Source organism: Meles meles, chromosome 2, assembly GCF_922984935.1.
Source record: "Meles meles chromosome 2, mMelMel3.1 paternal haplotype, whole genome shotgun sequence".
Classification (NCBI taxonomy): domain Eukaryota; kingdom Metazoa; phylum Chordata; class Mammalia; order Carnivora; family Mustelidae; genus Meles; species Meles meles.
Genome location: NC_060067.1, coordinates 34,494,357 through 34,511,935, shown reverse-complemented (window position 1 = coordinate 34,511,935; position 17,579 = coordinate 34,494,357). Strand labels below are relative to the sequence as shown.

At 47.8% G+C, this 17,579-nt stretch overlaps 1 protein-coding gene across 7 annotated transcripts in view; it reads left to right on the top strand.

Annotated features, from left to right (window-relative positions):
• The first annotated feature begins 1,479 nt into the window (after nucleotides 1-1,479).
• LIMCH1 (LIM and calponin homology domains 1) overlaps nucleotides 1,480-17,579 on the top strand; it is a 339,903-nt gene continuing 323,803 nt past the window's right edge. For 2 of the 7 annotated variants that reach the window (XM_045996150.1, XM_045996134.1), the window contains exon 1: nucleotides 1,542-1,895. In XM_045996150.1, the coding sequence (XP_045852106.1) occupies nucleotides 1,800-1,895 (96 nt within the window). In that variant the 5' untranslated portion in view covers nucleotides 1,542-1,799. Of the gene's footprint in view, nucleotides 1,896-17,579 lie in introns of all 7 variants that reach the window. The other 5 variants (XM_045996177.1, XM_045996159.1, XM_045996128.1 and 2 more) reach the window with 4 other exon arrangements.

Genomic DNA, 17,579 nt, shown 5'->3' with positions numbered 1-17,579 from the left:
CCATATTAAAGCAGCAGAATTGGGCAAAAGCTAAACTTGGACTCTGAACAGGGAGCAGAGGCTGAGCTGCGGAGGCACTCACGGACTTCCTGCCCTGTCCAAACTCTCTCGCCATCAGCGGTTCTAAAATGTGAATTCATTTGCTTTAAGTTGGCCGAAGGTACTGAGCTCTGAGGTGCCAGCCTGCACCCCCTTCCGCGCGCACCTCAGGCCTCGCCTAGCCCGAGGCCTCTCCCATGTTGTCGCTCCCACCTGGTTCCTCCCTCATCATGCCCCAGTCATGCACCCTACCAAGCTCATTCCCATCCCGAGGCCTTTGTAGGCATCTGGAAATAGTTCCCCAGATGGCTGCGTGGTTAACGTCTCTCCCATTCACGTCATCTTGTCACCCAGCTTTGTCAGAAAAACCTTCCAGGCTCACCAAATTGGGCTCCGGAGCAAAACAGAAGGCGTGCTCAAGGACAGTGGCTGAGAGTTTATTAGGACACCATTGGGGGGAAGTGGGAGGGTAGGGAAACCACAATAAGATGGGGAGGCCTTTAACCCCACCTGGCCTGGGGCTGGGACAAGAGAAGACTGGGAATCTCAGAGAATCCAAAGACGGCTCCCAGGCCGAGCCGTATCCTCGGGGGATTGGTGCAGCAGCCAATCTGCTGGATTTCTGCAATAAGGGGCAGCATAAATACCCCACCTCCCTCTCCTTCATCCCCCCCCTGACTTCCCGCCTCCCTCCCCTTCATCTCACCGAGCCTGGGCGCACAGATGGACAGCCTTCCAGGAGGAGTGGAGAGGTAATCGGAAATCAGCTAATCCTCCCTCTTTCCAGGTCACAGTTTACCTTCTCTTTTCTCTTTACAGGACTCTCCACAATCACCTTCCTTTGTTTTACCCGTTTATTGTCTGCCTACCTCCGCCTCTGCCATCCTCTCTAGAAGGTAGCTATCTGGAGGGCACAGACTTCGACGTTTTCTATTTTTCTTTCCTTTTTCATCTCTGGGTCCCCAGGGCCAACCCCAGTGCCTGATACATAGTCACACAGTAAATATGGGTTGAATGAATCAAAAGACTGGATCACAAATAGCTTGGTTGAAGAGAAAAAGGCTTATAAGGGTGGTTTTTCTTTTTCTCGCATTAGGATCGGGTGCCTGAACCCTGCCTGGCGCTGGGACCGAGGGCTGCGCCTCTTGCTCCCCCCGGCCCGCCCCCACCCCCGACTTCTGGGCCCGGGCGGGACAGCAGGTGCGGCTAGGCCCCCGCCCGCGCCCCTGCCCGCGCGTCCTTCCGACCCGCCGCTGCCCCGCCGGCTCCCCCGGGGACGCGTACGCCGCGGTGGGCGCGCATCTCCCAGGCGCCGGCCGACCCGCTCGCCCGTCCGCAGCGGGGCCCCGCGCAGGGATGTGCGGGGCGGCTGCCCGAGGGCTCCAGGCCCGGTTGCGGGCAGGGAGGGAGACACCCAGTGCTCACTCGCGGTTATTTTTACTCAGTAGCTGACACCCTCCCCCCAGGGGGGGCGGAGCGGCCAGAGAAGGTGGGGAGAGTGGGAGCTCCCGGCGCCTCCGCGCTCGCTCCCGCCGGGGACTCGGGGCGCGGCGGAGACCCGGCGGCGCAGGGAGCAGCTGCCGCGGCGTCCTCCCGCAGCGCGCCGCTCTCCTCCGGGACCTGCGCCGGGCGGGGGCGGGGCGGGGCGAGCCGGGAGGGGAGGGAGGGCGGGAAGGGGCGGGGAGCGCGCTCCTGCGGCGGCGGCGGCGGCCGTCCTCATCCCGGCGGCCCAGCGCTCGAGTGCACGCGGGGCTTCGCAAATGGCTTGTCCCACTCTGGGTCTGGAAGCTCTTCAGCCTCTGCAGCCGGAGCCGCCCCCCGAGCCTGCTTTTTCGGAGGCGCAGAAGTGGATCGAGGTAGGTGCCCCCGGCTGGCGGGAGGCCTTGCAGGGGCGCCCGAAGCCACCGACCCGCACACACGGACGACAGGTCCTGCCTCTCCCCCACCCCCCCACCCCCACTTTCTTTTGCCCGCTCGCCGGAGGCACCCGCCCGGGCCTCGGCCGATCTGCGATGCCCTGGCGCGGGTCTCGGGCGAGGGTGTGCGTGAATGAGGGGCGCCGCAGTCTGGCTGTGCGCGTGGGGGGCACGGAGCGGTCTCCTGCGCCTGCATGCCTCCTGCCCGCCAGCCGCGCGAATCTCAGCTCCCGCAGCTTTCACGCCGGGTCGAGGGAAGCGCAATGCCCGCAGGAGCGCCGCAAAGGCGCAGGAAGCGCGAGACCCAGAGTGCTGCAGACGCCGCATTTCGGGGTGGGGGGGGTGTCCTGTTCCCGTTCCTACCTTCCGCCTCTTGACACCCCCTCCTCCCGTCCCAGCTCCTCCGGAGCGGAGTTGGCAGTGTCTCCACGGAAGCGCGGACCCACCAGAGCTTCTGGCTGTATCCTGGCAGCGGGTCAGGTGTGAGGCTGGCCCAGCGCACAGGGCTGGGGAGCCTGCAAGACCCACCTGCAAGCGCGCCATCCGCATAGAAGCTGCCCAGCCATTGGCAACCCCTGCTCCGTACCAGAGGCGGCGGGGCGGGCTCCCAGGTTGCCGGGTCGCAGGCCCCGCTGGCATATTTCACTTCTTAAATGACTCGGTGGCAGGCCAGGGAAATCACTGGAGCTCTCGGCTCAGTCCAGGCGGCGCTCGCTGGGTGATCCTGATTCTTGATGTCTATCTGTAGATGGAGCTTCGTGGCCCTGCGCTCCCCAAATGACGTGTCTGCCGGGGATCAGGACGCTTGGAGGGCGCAAGGGGGGAAAGGTGACCCCCCGTGATCCGTGCAGTGAGCCTCTGTTTCGCCAGATGGCCTTTCTTGAGGCTTAACGGAAGGCGAATTTGACCATTTTCCTCAGTGACAGGCAGCCCTCCTTGAGGATAGTTCAAAGGAACGAATGCACCGCTAAGTCATTGGCCCAGCAATAGTGAAGCCTGTTAGTACTCAGGCTGTCACCCCCCCCCCCCCCCGTTGTCAGGATGTTTCAGGGGTAACAGAGCTACAATGGTACAGAGTTGAACCTGCTAAACTGCTTGCAGAAACCACCCTCACTGATTGCTGCTCCAATGCTCCAGCAAGAGGCCTGCCCCCCTCCAGGGTTAACCTGATCCAAGCAAGAGTGTTAGGCAGAGTTTAGAACCATCCATTTAAAAATAGGCTGAAAGAAACAGAAGATTAAACTTGAGGCTCTGTTGATAAAAGCCCCAGTTATATCTCTCATAATTTGATGGCTCATGACCTGATGAGAAAAAGACCTTGGCTTTTAATTTTTGATATGTGGCCGGAAAGGCTTGGGGAGGAGGGGTGACAGGTGCTCTCTGTACGGCATACTTGGGCTCACAGGACACACAAGAGAGGTTTGTATTCACTGGCTTAGTTGAGAGTTGGAGAGCTGTATTTTTCATGTTCTTGAACTTTAAAATTCTCAGGAGAGATTTTAGATGTGGATAGTAGGGGAGGGCAGAACATCAGAGCCCAGCAGTCTTGCAGTTCGTGAAGGCAAGTGGTTTATTCTCAATATTCTTTTTTTTTAAATATTTTATTTATTTGACAGAGAGAAATCACAACTAGGCAGAGAGGCAGGCAGAGAGAGAGGAGGAAGCAGGCTCCCTGCAGAGCAGAGAGCCAGATGTGGGGCTCGATCCCAGGACCCTGGGATCATGACCTGAGCCGAAGGCAGAGGCTTTAACCCACTGAGCCACCCAGGCGCCCCTATTCTCAATATTAATTGTAACATTAATATAGTCTACTTAGAAAATGGGTTGTCGTATAAATTGCAGGAAAGGGCACAAGTCTTCAGTGCACATCTGCGTGAATGTTCTCTTATGTATATGTACCATTACAACCTCCAGCCAGATCAGGGTCTAGAACATCTCCTTCTGCCCAGAGGATCACGGTCTGTTTTTAAGTGGTGGTATGTATGAGACTAGATGTTTTGCAGGACAGGATATCAGCTTTTGTCCTGGTTCCACTGGTTTAAAGGGAAAAAAAAAAAAAAAAAAAAAAAAGCAGGGCTTCCTTAAGAAAGTAGAGCCCTACCGAAGGTCCTGGCATTATTCGCGATGCCTTGCGGGTATGCCCATTGGAGAATGCAAAACCCGTCGGGGCGTGCGTGGCTTTAGGACTAGGCGGCGATGGCGCTCTGCTCTGCGCGTGCATTATTGAAGCGGCCTATCTCCTTTCATTTGAGGGAGTTGGGTTTCTGGGAAAGGAGAGCTTCCCCTCCCAGGCCGTCTGAAAAGGTATTTGCTCCCGGGAGAGATAGTGACCTCCCTTTTTTTCCTTCCCGGAGGTTCCTCTTGAAATGTAAATGCCGAGTCTGCAAACCGGGGGAACCCGGGAGCCGTAACAGATGGTTCTGCGCGCAGTTGCCCGGTGAACAAAGATTCCTCGGCTAATATAGCAATAATGTAGTACTTAGAGGGAAGCTGAATTCCTGGCGGGCTGGATTGTTATCTCGAGACAATTCCATCTCCTTTAGGGGCCCCATTGTCTTCGGCAACATCCTTATTGGAAGGGCTTTGTTTTTCACTTTTGTTCTGTCGTTGATTAAATTTCCCACAGGCCCCCCCCCCCGCCCCCCCAGGCCACCTCTTTGAGTGGTCAGGAATTTCACCCTTTCAGAAAAATGTTCCCTTGGGTGCAGCAGGTTAATAAACAAACTTTGCAGCTTGTCTTTCCTCCTCAGCCCTTGGTCTTCCTTGAGTCATGGGTTGGCCAGAAAAGATTCATTCTTAATAAAGGCTCAAGGAACAAGCTCCATGAGATCACTTGTTAGTGAGGAATTTCTCAGCCTTGGCTGTTAGAGGGCCGGGTGACTGGCAGGAAATGTGGGCCTGGGAACTGATGCTCCCACCTCCGCCCACCCCCGGCTTCTGCCTTAGCTGGCAAAGGTGAGAGCCCTAATGGAGGTCACAGACCATGTGGGGACAGCTCGGTAAGACAGTGCAGGTTTTTTGTTTTTGTTTTGTTTTGTTTTGTTTTGTTTTGTTTTAATAGCTGCAGAAGCAGGGCTGCGTGTCTTAATGTGCATTTAGGAGACTCCAAAAGGAAACAGCAAACTTCCAGTATTAATCGTGGCCACCAGCAGGCAGGGGCCTAACTTCCTTCCACATTCCTTTTCTAGAAGGCCTTCCCAAACAAAGGGGCAGTAAGGACAGCACAGGCGTTAAGAGGTCAGACTTTGGAGCTGGGCAGCCTGGGTTTGAATCCTGGGTCTGTTGTCTTCTAGCTGGGTGACCTTGGTCAGGCTGCGCTTCCTCCCCTTTTGGTTCTAAACTGTTTTCTTTGAAAGCTAGTTCTAGTCGTTAACAACAACAGAAATCACAAAGATATTATTGAAAGCATCTGTAAAACAGGGGCACTAAGACTAGCTTATCTACCTCGAGGAGTGCTGGGAGAGTTAAAAAAGTCAATGTATTTTATTTTATTTTAAAAAGATTATATTTATTTATTTGACAGACAGAGATCACAAGTAGGGGGAGAGGCAGGCAGAGAGAGGGGAGGAAACAGTCTCCCCGCCAAGCAGAGGGCCCGATGTGGGGCTCGATCTCAGGACTTAGGATCATGACCTGAGCCGAGGGCAGAGGCTTTAACCTACTGAGCCACCCCGACGCCCCAAGTCAGTGTATTTTATTTTTTATTTTATTTTATTTTTTAAAGATTTTATTTATTTATTTGACACAGAGAGAGAGAGACCACAAGTAGACAGAGAAAGAGGGGGAAGCAGGCTCCTGCTGAGCAGAGAGCCCAATGTGGGGCCAGATCCCAGGACCCTGAGATCATGACCTGAGCGGAAAGCAGAGGCTTAACCCACCAAGCCATCCAGGCGCCCCCAAGTCAGTGTATTTTAAATGCTCAAAAGAATACCCATATTTAGGAAGTGCTGTCTAAGTAACGATTGGTGTTATTACCCTTAATAATACTACTGCTATTCTTACCACCATCACCACCATCGGCATCAACACTCCTGTGATTGCCATAATTACTGTTGTTCCTACACCTGTTTTGAAAGAAAATCTTCAGAACCCTAAGTTTCTAACTATAAAACAAAGTAATTCAATTACCTACTCATCTCATTCCACTGTCGGACCTTATGAGCTCCAGATACCTGGCCCAGAAGTTAGGTGGATGCTATGTTATCTCGCATTAAAAGAGATATAGGGACCAGAGCAAAATCGGTATAATATCTACTCATAAAATGATCCTGGTGGTCCATTCCGTTAAGGCTTAGAAAACGATTCCTCAATATTATGTCAAATATTTGCATTTAATGCGGTCTTTGTTACCAGACTCCAAGCAGAGTGCTCAGTGCCTTTCCTCTTGCTGCCGATCCAACATTAAGTCATTATACAAATAGTGGCTCTCTGAATATTCATCTCAAATGTGGCAGCGTTTTGTTCCCTTAAGTTTTATCTGCTCCTGCTAGAAAAAAAGAATCATTCCCCCCTTTAATTCCGTTCCTTCTTCCTCCCTCCCTTCCTTCCTTTCTTTCCTTTTTTCTTTTTCCCTTGATGATATCCGTTGAGTCACAGGAGTTTGTTAGTGGGTAGATGATTTTAATTTTCTTGGTAACCACCGCCCGCGCCCCCTTTGCCTCTCTGCCCACAACAATATTTATCTGTTCTAATCTGTGGTTCTTCTCTGCGGTGCCAAACACTTTCTGGAGAAACAGATGTCCCTTCAACTTGGTTTCAGTTGTGATTTGGAACAGGTTGCCAGGCCTTTGGGGAGGGGTTGCAAATTTCAACCCAACTCAGCCTTGCTTCTCAACTTGAAGTCTCTGGACTCCTTTAACCTTAATCACAGCATGCCTGTGGGGCTTGGTGCCGAATATAATCTTATTTGTGACCTAATCCGTATTTCACATGCGTGGGAACTTGTGCGGGGTGGGTGGGGGGGGGGGCGGAATCCAGCTCATCATTTGGGGTCATTTCTCCCGCCCATATAGAATTGTTTTCTTATTCCACCGGGACCTGATTCTGGAAGATTAAAGGCACCGAGGGTACCTTTGCTCTCCAAGACTGAACGATGGTGTATTGTTTGGCAATAGGGAAGATTTATGAGTAGTCTTTGAGAGAATCTAGCATTTGGTGGCGGGTGACATATGATATGTGCAGTGTCATGACGAGGGAACATGTGACGTAAGTTGTATCGTCGTTCCAATTCTCCGCCTCTGTGGAGACCGGATGATTCTTACATCTTTCCACCACAACAGAGACGTAACTTGGCATATCCTTCGCCAGCATTGCATGGGGAGCTGAGGAAGAGGAAGAAAACCTCTCCTGGCTAGACCGAGAAGGGAGTCGTGGTCTGAATAGATATGTAAATCAGAGCGGGCAGCATCTTTCTCACAAGGCCATTTAAATAAAATCTGGCCTGTTTGTGTACAGGCGCCGCTATGACACAATGCGGTCACGTGGTGGGAGAACAGTGAGGTCCCACAGATTTGGGGGAGAGGGAAGTGGCATGGGAGGTAGCGCTGGCACCTCTTGCCCCAGCATCTCCCTGGAAACCGAGTTTGCACGGAGTGAGCTCCGAAGGCGAGACTGAACTCTGGCCACCAAGAAGGGGCGGGCGGGGGCCTGTGTTCCCCGCCCTGGATCTCTTGGCCCTTGCTCTCCGCTGGGGGATGACAATGGAACCATGATGCAGACATCTGGCTGTGAGTCCGTGGGTGGCAGTCAGTGCTAGGTGGGACCAGGCAGCTCCTGGAGACTGGCCTGGCAGCTTCCCTCTTCTGCTTTGAACCACTCTGAAATTTAAGAGTGGCGTAGTTCGGAGTAACGTGGTAACGGTAGTGATGGTCATGAAACCGATGCTCAGGATGAAAAAAGCTGATATTTATTGAGTGCTTACTACATGCCAGGCACTGGGCTTAGAAGTCGGTGTCTGAATGAAATTCTTACAGGTAGATACTAGAGAAAATTGAGGCCCCGAGAGACGAAGTATCTTGCCCAGACTCTCCAGTAAGTGGCAGAACTAGGACTTAACTAAAGCACCATTTCTTAAATTTTATGAATATATACATTGTTAGACACCCCAGATTCTATAGTTGAGGAAATTGGGGCTTTCAGGAATGAGGAAACCCATCCAGAGTCACAGAATCAGTGAGTACTTGTTAGAGTCAGGATTTAAATCCAGGCCGTCTGACTTTGCCGCCCTTGTTATCTGATCCCTTCTGTTGCTGCCCACATTAGGACCAGGTGTAAAAACTCTGGTAAGGACTAAGCTTCCTGTTTCTCTAGCAGCTTCCCCTGTATGTGGGAGCAGATTGTGGATTTCGGAAGCCGTGGGTCACTAGACCATTCATTCCCCGTGGCTCGTCTCTTTCAAATATGGGCGCGAAGGGGTATCCCTGATGGGTTTAAGCGCCACTGAGGCGTCTGAGGCCTTTACCACAGCTCCTCACCTTCCCCCAAGAGGGCTCCCAACTGGCCAACATCTCACCTGGAAAAGGTTTTGTTGTTGAGTTCAGCCAAGAGGCAGGTCCTTCCGAGAGAGGAGATTGGCAGCCTCTTGGTCCTTCCGAGAGAGGAGATTGTGCAGGTGTCCATGTCACATCCTAAAGAACTGAAGGGTCAGAAGGAAGCAGCTCTGTGACGTCTGGGAATCCTCGGCATCCCCGTCACCGACCTTCCAGTCTAACCTTAATCATTTTGGCCCTTATTTTCATGGTTGAGGACTGAATGAGTGAACACTAGTTGATCTTTTGACTAAACGACTTGCACTGGAGATGTATTTTCTTTCTTTTAAAAAACTATTTTATTTATTTATTTACTTACTTATGAGAGAGAGAGAGAGAGGGAGAATCTGAAGCACACTTCCTGCTGAGCACAGAGCCTGGCATAGGGCTTGAACCCAAGACCTCGAGATCATGACCTGAGCTGGAACCTAGAGTTTGGTCGCTTAACTGATGTGGAGCCACCCAGGTGTCCCTGGATTTTCTTTTTAAGCCTGGTTTACTCTTCTGTGGTTCAGGAAAATGTGGAAAACAATTTTATAATATTTCCCCTCATCTGTTCCTAAGGATGGGTGTGTGTTTATATTTGAAGTGAAAGAAAGGTAGCAGAGATGATCTTTTTTGGGTGAAGGGTTGGGCAGGAAAAAGGATGACTTCAGTGCAATCAAATGAGGAAAGGAAAGGATAAAAGAACTTTGTTTTTAAGCGATTGAGAAAAATAAAAATAGTCTAAATGAGAGGGTTACTAAATGATGCAGGAAAAAAAATAGTCCTTAAAAAAAAGTGACAGAATATTGGAAAGACTTCTGCCTGGACATGAGGAGATGTTCTATCTCTCTCTGCAAGGAAGAATGATGTCATCTAGTTCAGTTCTGCTGTGGTAAAATTCCATGTTTGCAGCGTTGAAAACAACACTCCCAAAGAGATGTGCTCACGAAGCTAGCCCTGATGGGATGGCTGCTGTGTCTCAGGGAATTATCTTTAATAGGCGGGAGAAAACTAGGTGACGTAGTCTGAGACTTGCATCTAAGGAATGTCTTAGCGGCTATCTTTGCCCGCTGAACTTACATTATCAGCAAAACCGCATCCTTATATCTGTGATGGGACTTTAAGAACAAAGTATTGGTTAGACTGAGAAAGTTCCACGTTTCCACTGTTCTGTATTCTGCCTGTGATAGTGATCAGGCTACAGCTCATACAGGATGCAACTTGGCCACCTGGTCAGCCATAGAATTTAGAGACCTACCCCACCCACCTATCCCTAAATAGCCCATTGGGAGGCTATGTAAGAATAGACCTGCACTTGTGTGTTTTTTTTTTTTTTTAAGTAAATGTCAAGGGCAAAGGCTTGTGGCATTTTTATTTCCATGACCCAATACTGTTATAAAAAAATCTCAGCGGTACTTTTCTTACCAAGGGACTGAAGTTTTATTTATTGTGCTGAGGACACAGTTCTCTTTTCTTTCCCTGATAAACATTTAAAAAGAATGATATTCAAGCACTTACCTTCTTTCTAATGGGAAACTGAAGGAAGGCTAGGATGGGCTCAGCCAGATTGTCTAAAATATGAAGATATTTGTGATACTTCACTATCACTCATTCGTAAATTCGCTTCAGTGTAAACACTGAAAATAAGCATATGGTGGAAATAAACGTTAATGTGTGAAAGTGTTTCAAGCAAATCAAAAGATTTGCTTCCTGGGAAGTAGTTACTAAGCCCCAAAGATGTGCCAGGCATAGTGCTAACAACCAATGGTGAATAGCAGAAACCTAATTCCCATCCACATGAAATGCACAGTGGTTTGTGTGTGTGTGTGAGAGAGAGAGAGAGAGAGAGAGAGAGCGAGCTCAAATTAAAATACACAGTTACAAATTGGGCTAAGTACTATGAAGACAAAGAATGAGGGGCTTAAGAGAAAAGTGCTTGAGGCAGACAAGGAGCATTTAAGCTAAGACCATAGAAGGGTGCTGGGCAGGAGAATTAGATGGACACAGATTTATTGAGACAAGGGCTTGCATGTACATACAACACATGCTTTTATTGTGATTACGCTTGGAAAAAAAGGTAGAATAGGAACACTGTTAAAGTTCTCCAGATGTATTGAAGGTGTGTGTTTGTGGGGGGAAGGGGCTGGGAAAGGGGCTGAGTCAGAAGTTCTTGAATATCCTTGCAAGCCACTCAGAGTGGGTTTGCATGATGAGCATGCACCTCTTAGGACCCAGGCACAGATAAGTCAAGACCTCTTCTTCTAGGAGAAATAGCAGAGAGGATCTTGGGATTTATTTTTTGAGCCTGGACTCTGGGATTACAATTCTTTTTTAAAAAGATTTTATTTATTCATTTGACAGAGAGAGCGAGAGCACAAGCGGGGGGAGCAGAAGAGGGAGAGGGAGAAACAGACTCCCTGCTGAACAGGGAGCCTGATGAAGGGCTCGATCCCAGAACCTTGGCCAAAGGCAGATGTTTAAACAGCTAAGCCACCCAGGTACCCCTGGGATTAAAATTCTTATACCAGATCAGGGCTATAGAAGCTGTACTCCACTCTGAGGTAAGAGGCTTGCAAGAAGCTTGCGTTCCCTTCAGTGAGTGAGCAGAGCGATTTTGTATAAGACTTTGGGTGATGACCTGTAGATGTCCTCTAATTTGGGAACTTGCCCCAGACTCCTTTAAAAGAAGGGACTTTATAAAGTAATAAAGTCAAGTCCCATTTGGGAATCCTAGAAGTTGTAAACTCTGGAGGTCTGTGACTTTGGTTTCTTTCAGCACTTGAACCCACCACCTCTACACCCCCTTCCTCATGGTTCAGCATAGCTGCTAGAGACTCGTCATCACATCATCCTTCCAGGGGGCACCTGGGTGGCTCAGTTGTTAAGCGTCTGCCTTTGGCTCGGGTCATGATCCCAGGGTCCTGGGATAGAGCCCCAAATCAGGCTCCCTGCTCAGCGGGAGCCTGCTCCTCCCTCTCCCACTCCCCCTGCTTGTATTCCCTTTCTCTCTGTCAAATAAATAAACAAAATCTTAAAACAAAACATCATCCTTCCAGAAAGTAGGATGGAGGAATAAAAAATAAAGACTACATAAGACACCTTCTAGAAAATTCTTCCTGATTCTTCTGCTTATGTTTTATTGCCCAGGTTTTCAGTAATATGGCCACTTCTGGTTGTAGGGGAGGCTTCAGTGTCCTCAGGTCGTACTCTGGATTCTATTCCTCAGAAGAAAGGGGAAAATGGCTGTTGAGTTAGGGGGACCCTAGGATGTCCTTTCCCCACTTCTCCAAGGACCGATCCTTTTCAGACAGAGCTTAAATATGTCTGCCTCTGAAGCAGACTCCCTGATTCCTCTAAGCCCATTAATCCCTCTTCCTCTATGCAAACCGGGCATTTAGTATCTGCTTCTGTTAGAAACGTTGTCATATATCATTGTAACAAATATATGGTTGAGTGGGATCTGTCTCCTTCGACAAATCCCAGAGTTCTTGTGGCCAGGGACTAGGACGTAGACACTGTCCCCATTCCTCCTCAGTCTGCACCCCACTGGAGCCCCATGGCCACATTACCCACTGCCCAAAAGGTTTCTCAGGGAGCCTGTGCCCAGCTATAATTGCCTGATTGGCACTTGGACTCTTCCATGGCGGAGAAAATAGACTCTGTTGCTGACCTGACAGGAAGCAGAGGTTTTTTTTTTTGTTTTTTTTTGTTTTTTTAAGACTGATTAAAAAAAGCAGTTTACCCGGTGGTTGCCTGGAGATAGTCAGTGATTGGACACTTGGAAAGTGATTTCACTTTTGGCTCTTAGGCAGGTGATATCTGTTGAAGGAATGACTTAGGAGGCCAACTTCCCCCCAGGTTGAACTGATGTGGGGCTTACAGTTCCTGTCTGCAGGGTTGGAGAGCAAACATCTCTGTTCTTTAAATAAACATGCCCCTCCGCCCCCCGCATTTTCACCTGAGACTCTCGCCACTTTTCCCCCCTACCTCAGAGCAATCAGTCAGCTTCCTCTCTCTTCCCTGTTGTGGGGGTCCAGATAATTCCCACCTCCTAGTATGAGAGAAAGATCAGACTACTTCAACTTAGAGGATTAAAAAAAAGGCACTGAGGAATTTTTTGTTAATTAAAAAAATTTTTTTGAAAAAAGTGTTTTATTTTTATTTTACTTTTTAATGAAATACCGTATTTTTAGTCTACAGATAATTATCCAATATCACTATACATAATATACTATAAAGAATATACCAGCGAACCATAAGAGACTATGAACTCTGAAAAGCAACCTGAGGGTTTTGAAGGGGCGGGGGTGGGAGGTTGGGGGAACCAGGTGGTGGGTAATAGGGAGGGAACGTATTGCATGGAGCACTGGGTGTTGTGCAAAAAACAATGAATACTGTTACGCTGAAAAAATAAATAAATGGAAAAAAAAAAAGAAAAAAAAAGAATATACCATTGTGGCGGGTGCCTGGGTGGCTCAGTCGGTGAAGTGTCTGCCTTCAGCTCAGGTCATGATCCCAGTGTCCTGGGATGGAGCTCTGCATCTGGTTCCCTGCTCAGCAGGAAGCCCACTTCTCCCTCTCCCTCTTTCACTGTGTCTCTCTTTTTTATAAATAAAATAAATAAATAAATAAATAAATAAAAAATAAATAAATAAAATCTTTTTTTTAAAAGAATTTATAATTGGGAAGGCATAGATGATTTTTAAAAAATTTTGTTTTTTTTCACTGTGTGATTGCATTCATTTATTTATTTAATTTGAATTCAGTTAACACATAGTGTATTATTAGTTTGAGTTAGAGTTCAGTGATCCATCAGTCTTATATAATATCCATGCTTGTAACATTACATGCTCTTCTTATTGTCCATCACCCAGTTACCCCATCCCCTCCTGCTCCCCCCAGCAACCCTCAGTTTGTTTCCTGTTGTTATGAGTCTCTTATAATTTGTCTCCCTCTGTGATTTCATCTTGTTTTATTTTCCCCTACCTTCCTCTGTGATCCCCTGTTTTGTTTCTTAAATTTCACATATGAGTGAGATCATATAATTGTCTTTCTCTGATTGACTTATTTTGCTTAGCATAATACCCTTTAGTTCCATACATATTGTTGCAAATGGCAAGATTTCTTTTTGATGGCTGTGTAGTATTCCATTGTGTGCGTGCGCATGTGCGCATACACACACACACACACACACACACACACACATCACATCTTCTTTATCCATTCATCTGTCAATGGGCATCTGGGTTCCATAGTTTGGCTCTTGTGGACATTGCCGCTATAAACATTGAGGGGCATGTGCCCTTTTGGATCAATACATTTGTATCTTTGGGGTAGATACCTAGTAATGCAATTGCGGGGTCATAGGGTAGCTCTATTTTCAACTTTTTGAGGAACCGCCATACTGTTTTCCAGAGTGGCTGCACCAGCTTGCATTTCCACCAACAGTGTAGGAGGGTTCCCTTTTCTCCTCATCCTCACCAACATTTGTCATTTCCTGACTTGTTAATTTCAGCCATTCTGACTAGTGTGAGGTGATATCTCGTTGTATTTCCCTTATGCCGAGTGACATTGAGCATTTTTTCATGTGTCTGTTGGCCATTTGTATGTCTTCTTTGGAGAAATGTCTTCATGTCTTGACTGAATTTCTTGACTGAATTATTTGTTTTTTGGGTGTGAAGTTTGATAAGTTCTTTATAGATTTTGGATACTAGCCCTTTATCTGCTAAGACATTTACAAATATCTTTTCTTACTCTGTCGGTTGTCTTTTGGTTTTGTCAACTGTTTCCTTTGCTGTGCAAAAGCTTTTTATCATAATGAAGTCCCAATAGTTCATTTTGGCCCTTGCTTCTCTTGCCTTTGGATATGTGTGTGGCAAGAAATTACTGCAGCCAAGGTCAAAGAGGTTGCTGCCTATGTTCTCCTCTAGGATTTTGATGGATTCCTGTCTCGCATTTAGGTCTTTGATCCATTTTGAGTCTATTTGTGTGTGTGGGTAAGGAAGTGGTCCAGTTTCATTCTTCTGCATATGGCTGTCCAGTTTTCAACAAACACATTTGTTGAAGAGACTGTCTTTTTTCCATTGGACATTCTTTCCCGCTTTGTTGAAGTTTAGTTGACCATAGAGTTGAGGGTCCATTTCTGGGCTCTCTATTCTGTTCCATTGATCTATGTGTCTGTTTTTGTGCCAGTACCATGCTGTCTTGATGATGACAGCTTTGTAATAGAGCTTGAAATCAGGCAGTGTGATGCCCCAGCTTTGTTTTTCTTTTTCAACATTTCTTTGGTGATTCAGGGTCTTCTCTGGTTCCATACAAATTTTAGGATTATTTGTTCCAGCTCTGTGAAAAATGGTGATGGTACTTTGATAGGGATTGCATTGAATGTATAGATTGCTCTGGGTGGCATACACATTTTAACACTATTTGTTCTTCTAATCCATGAGCATGGAACATTTTCCCATTTCTTTGTGTCTTCCTCGATTTCTTACATGAGTATCCTATAGTTTTCTGAGTACAGATCTTTGCCTCTTTGGCTAGGTTTATTCCTAGGTATCTTAGGGTTTTGGGTATAAGGAATTTTTATTATAGTGCTAACCTGTATGAGTTCTTACTAGAGAGGTATTTTTTAAAAGGAGAATATCCCATAAAAGCTAATAGCCTGTAACTGGTGTTAATAAGTGACCATGGCTATGACCACCAATTGTCATGACCCAATGGAAACACTGAGAAATAGCATCCTCTCTGCCTTTCCTGCAGAAAATTGACCAAGGAGCGTTTGGAGCCGAATGTTGTCTATCAACCCACAGATGTGGTACCCGCCCTTTTCTGCAGAGACCTTGCAAGATGTCATAAATAGGAGGGGTGGGTGACAAGTGGAGCGTGATTCATCGTGTTGCAAGAGTTGACAGAATGTGATAACATAACGTGGTAAAGTGGCTAGTTCAGTGCCAAATAAAAATAGTCACAGTGACCATATTTCTAGACCACTACTGTGCCGGTGCTAGTCCAGGCCTTTGTTTGAGTCAACGGGAATATCTATTGATCTGTTTCACACCTGGCACAGTTCCTGGCGCATTAGGGAAGCACCACTTTATGCCAATTTTACAGATGAGAAAACTGGAATCCAGTCAACTGATTTGCCTGGTGTCATGTAACTAATAAGTGGCAGGGTTGGAATTTGTACCGAGGCAGTCCCGTTCCAGAAATTGAGCTTGGGCTGGTGACTGTTGTGCTTTAGAAGTAAGAGCAAAACCTCTAAAAATCATGATCCCAAGTAACTCTCTAACCAAGCATAATGACGTGCCCCTCCTTCTCTCCCCGCTCTTTCCCTTAACAGCTGTTTATTGAACATCTTCTTTGTGCACGGTACTATTAGTTGCTAGGAAACAGTTTTATCTGTGCTAGTAATTTTCAGTGTTCTCACTGCTTTTGTCAGTGTTCTGGTTACAAAACTGAATGGGATTTGAGCCTTCTGCCTGAACTCTGTATTTTCTGTAAGCCCTGTTATTTTTTAGGGTGTGATTTTGCAAAGTACAGGGTTGTTGGTTATTTGTCTTACTTTGGGACATTGTTGGTTCATTTTCAGGGGTGTGTGTGTTGTTTTATAGTAGAGATGCTAGGATTTTAATGTGTTTTGTAGACTTACTGTCTTTCACTCACATGGTCATACATACCGCTGTAACTGGGGATTCTGGGATCTTGGTCGTAAGGAAACTTTTTAAGGAACTCGACGTTTCCTATCCACTGTCAGAAGACCTTGGGCACTCAGTCGTGTGTGAGAGAACTATGGCTCCTGCCATTGCGGGGTTTCCTTCCACGGTGAAAGATGGACCCTGAACGCAGAATTCCACGTGTGATACGTGTTCACAAAGGGGAGAGCAGGTTGTGCACTGTGGAGAGGCTGGGCCCATCTTTGGTCTATAGGGCCTTGGGCAGGCCTCTGAGGAAGTGCTGTTGAAGCTGAGATCCCAAGGACAAGCAGGCAAAAAGGAACAGGATGTGGGAACACTCCCAAGGAAGAGACAAAGGAGCCCAGGAAGGCGGGAGTGTTGGGAGTCAGGGTGGCTGAGGTGCGGAATGTAGCAGCAGCAGGGAGAGGGGAGGGCTGCACAGCCCTTGGGCAGAAGGTAGGGGTCCTCAGTGCTGCCTGGCCTGAGCCTGTGGCCAAGCATGGCTCTCTTTAGGAGGTGGGATCTTCTCCAAGCTCCCTCACATTACTATAGTCCATGACAAGTTTCTGAGGGCTTGTAACCTGGCTGGCCCTGTTCTGAGTATTTCGCTTCTCCCTTACCCTGTGAGCTAGGTTCAGATCTTTTTATTTCCAATGTATAGAGTAACAGGTAAAGTCACAGTCATTAGGTGGCGGAGCTGACTTTCAAACCCAGGCAGCCTGGCCGCTTGAGCTGTGCTGTAAGCGCTGTGCTGTGGGGTGTGATACGAGCTCTTCACCAAGGGCATCCTTGAGGGGTCGCGGTGAGGGGGAGTACAGTGAGGAGGGAGGAGTTGGGCGAGGCCTGAAGATGCAGGAGGCCAGTGTTGGCCTTAGACACACTTTCAGTATTTTTCAGGGACCCACCGCCCCCAATGAATCTTTACCCAATACACTGCTTGGTAGTTGCTGCCACCTAGAAAGGAGAGAAATCTTATCCAAAGGAGGCTCCAGGCTTGTCCCCAACCCCACCTTCTAATGCAGAGGGGGACTCTGGGCCCCAAGTGGCCCGATGGATGCTGTTACTCTGATATGGTAGGTCACTGACTTTTAACTACCATCAAGGGTCGTGAATTGTATGATTTTTTTTTTCATTCATTTTGCTTTATATGAGTGTATGTTTCATAATTTTTCATTCAGATCTTGTGTGTGTGTGTGTGTGTGTGTATGTGTGTGCCTGTGTGTGTTTGTCTTAGTATTCTGATGGTTGCAGCCAACAGAAATCCAATCCAAATTGGTTTTAGAAAAGAGGATGGAGGGGAGGGGGGTGGTGGTTGGGTGAGCCTGGTGGTGGGTAGTAAGGAGGGTGCGTATTGCATGGAGCACTGGGTGTGGCACATAAACAATGAATTTTGGAACACTGAAAAGAAATAAAATAAAATAAAATAAAGTAAAATAAAA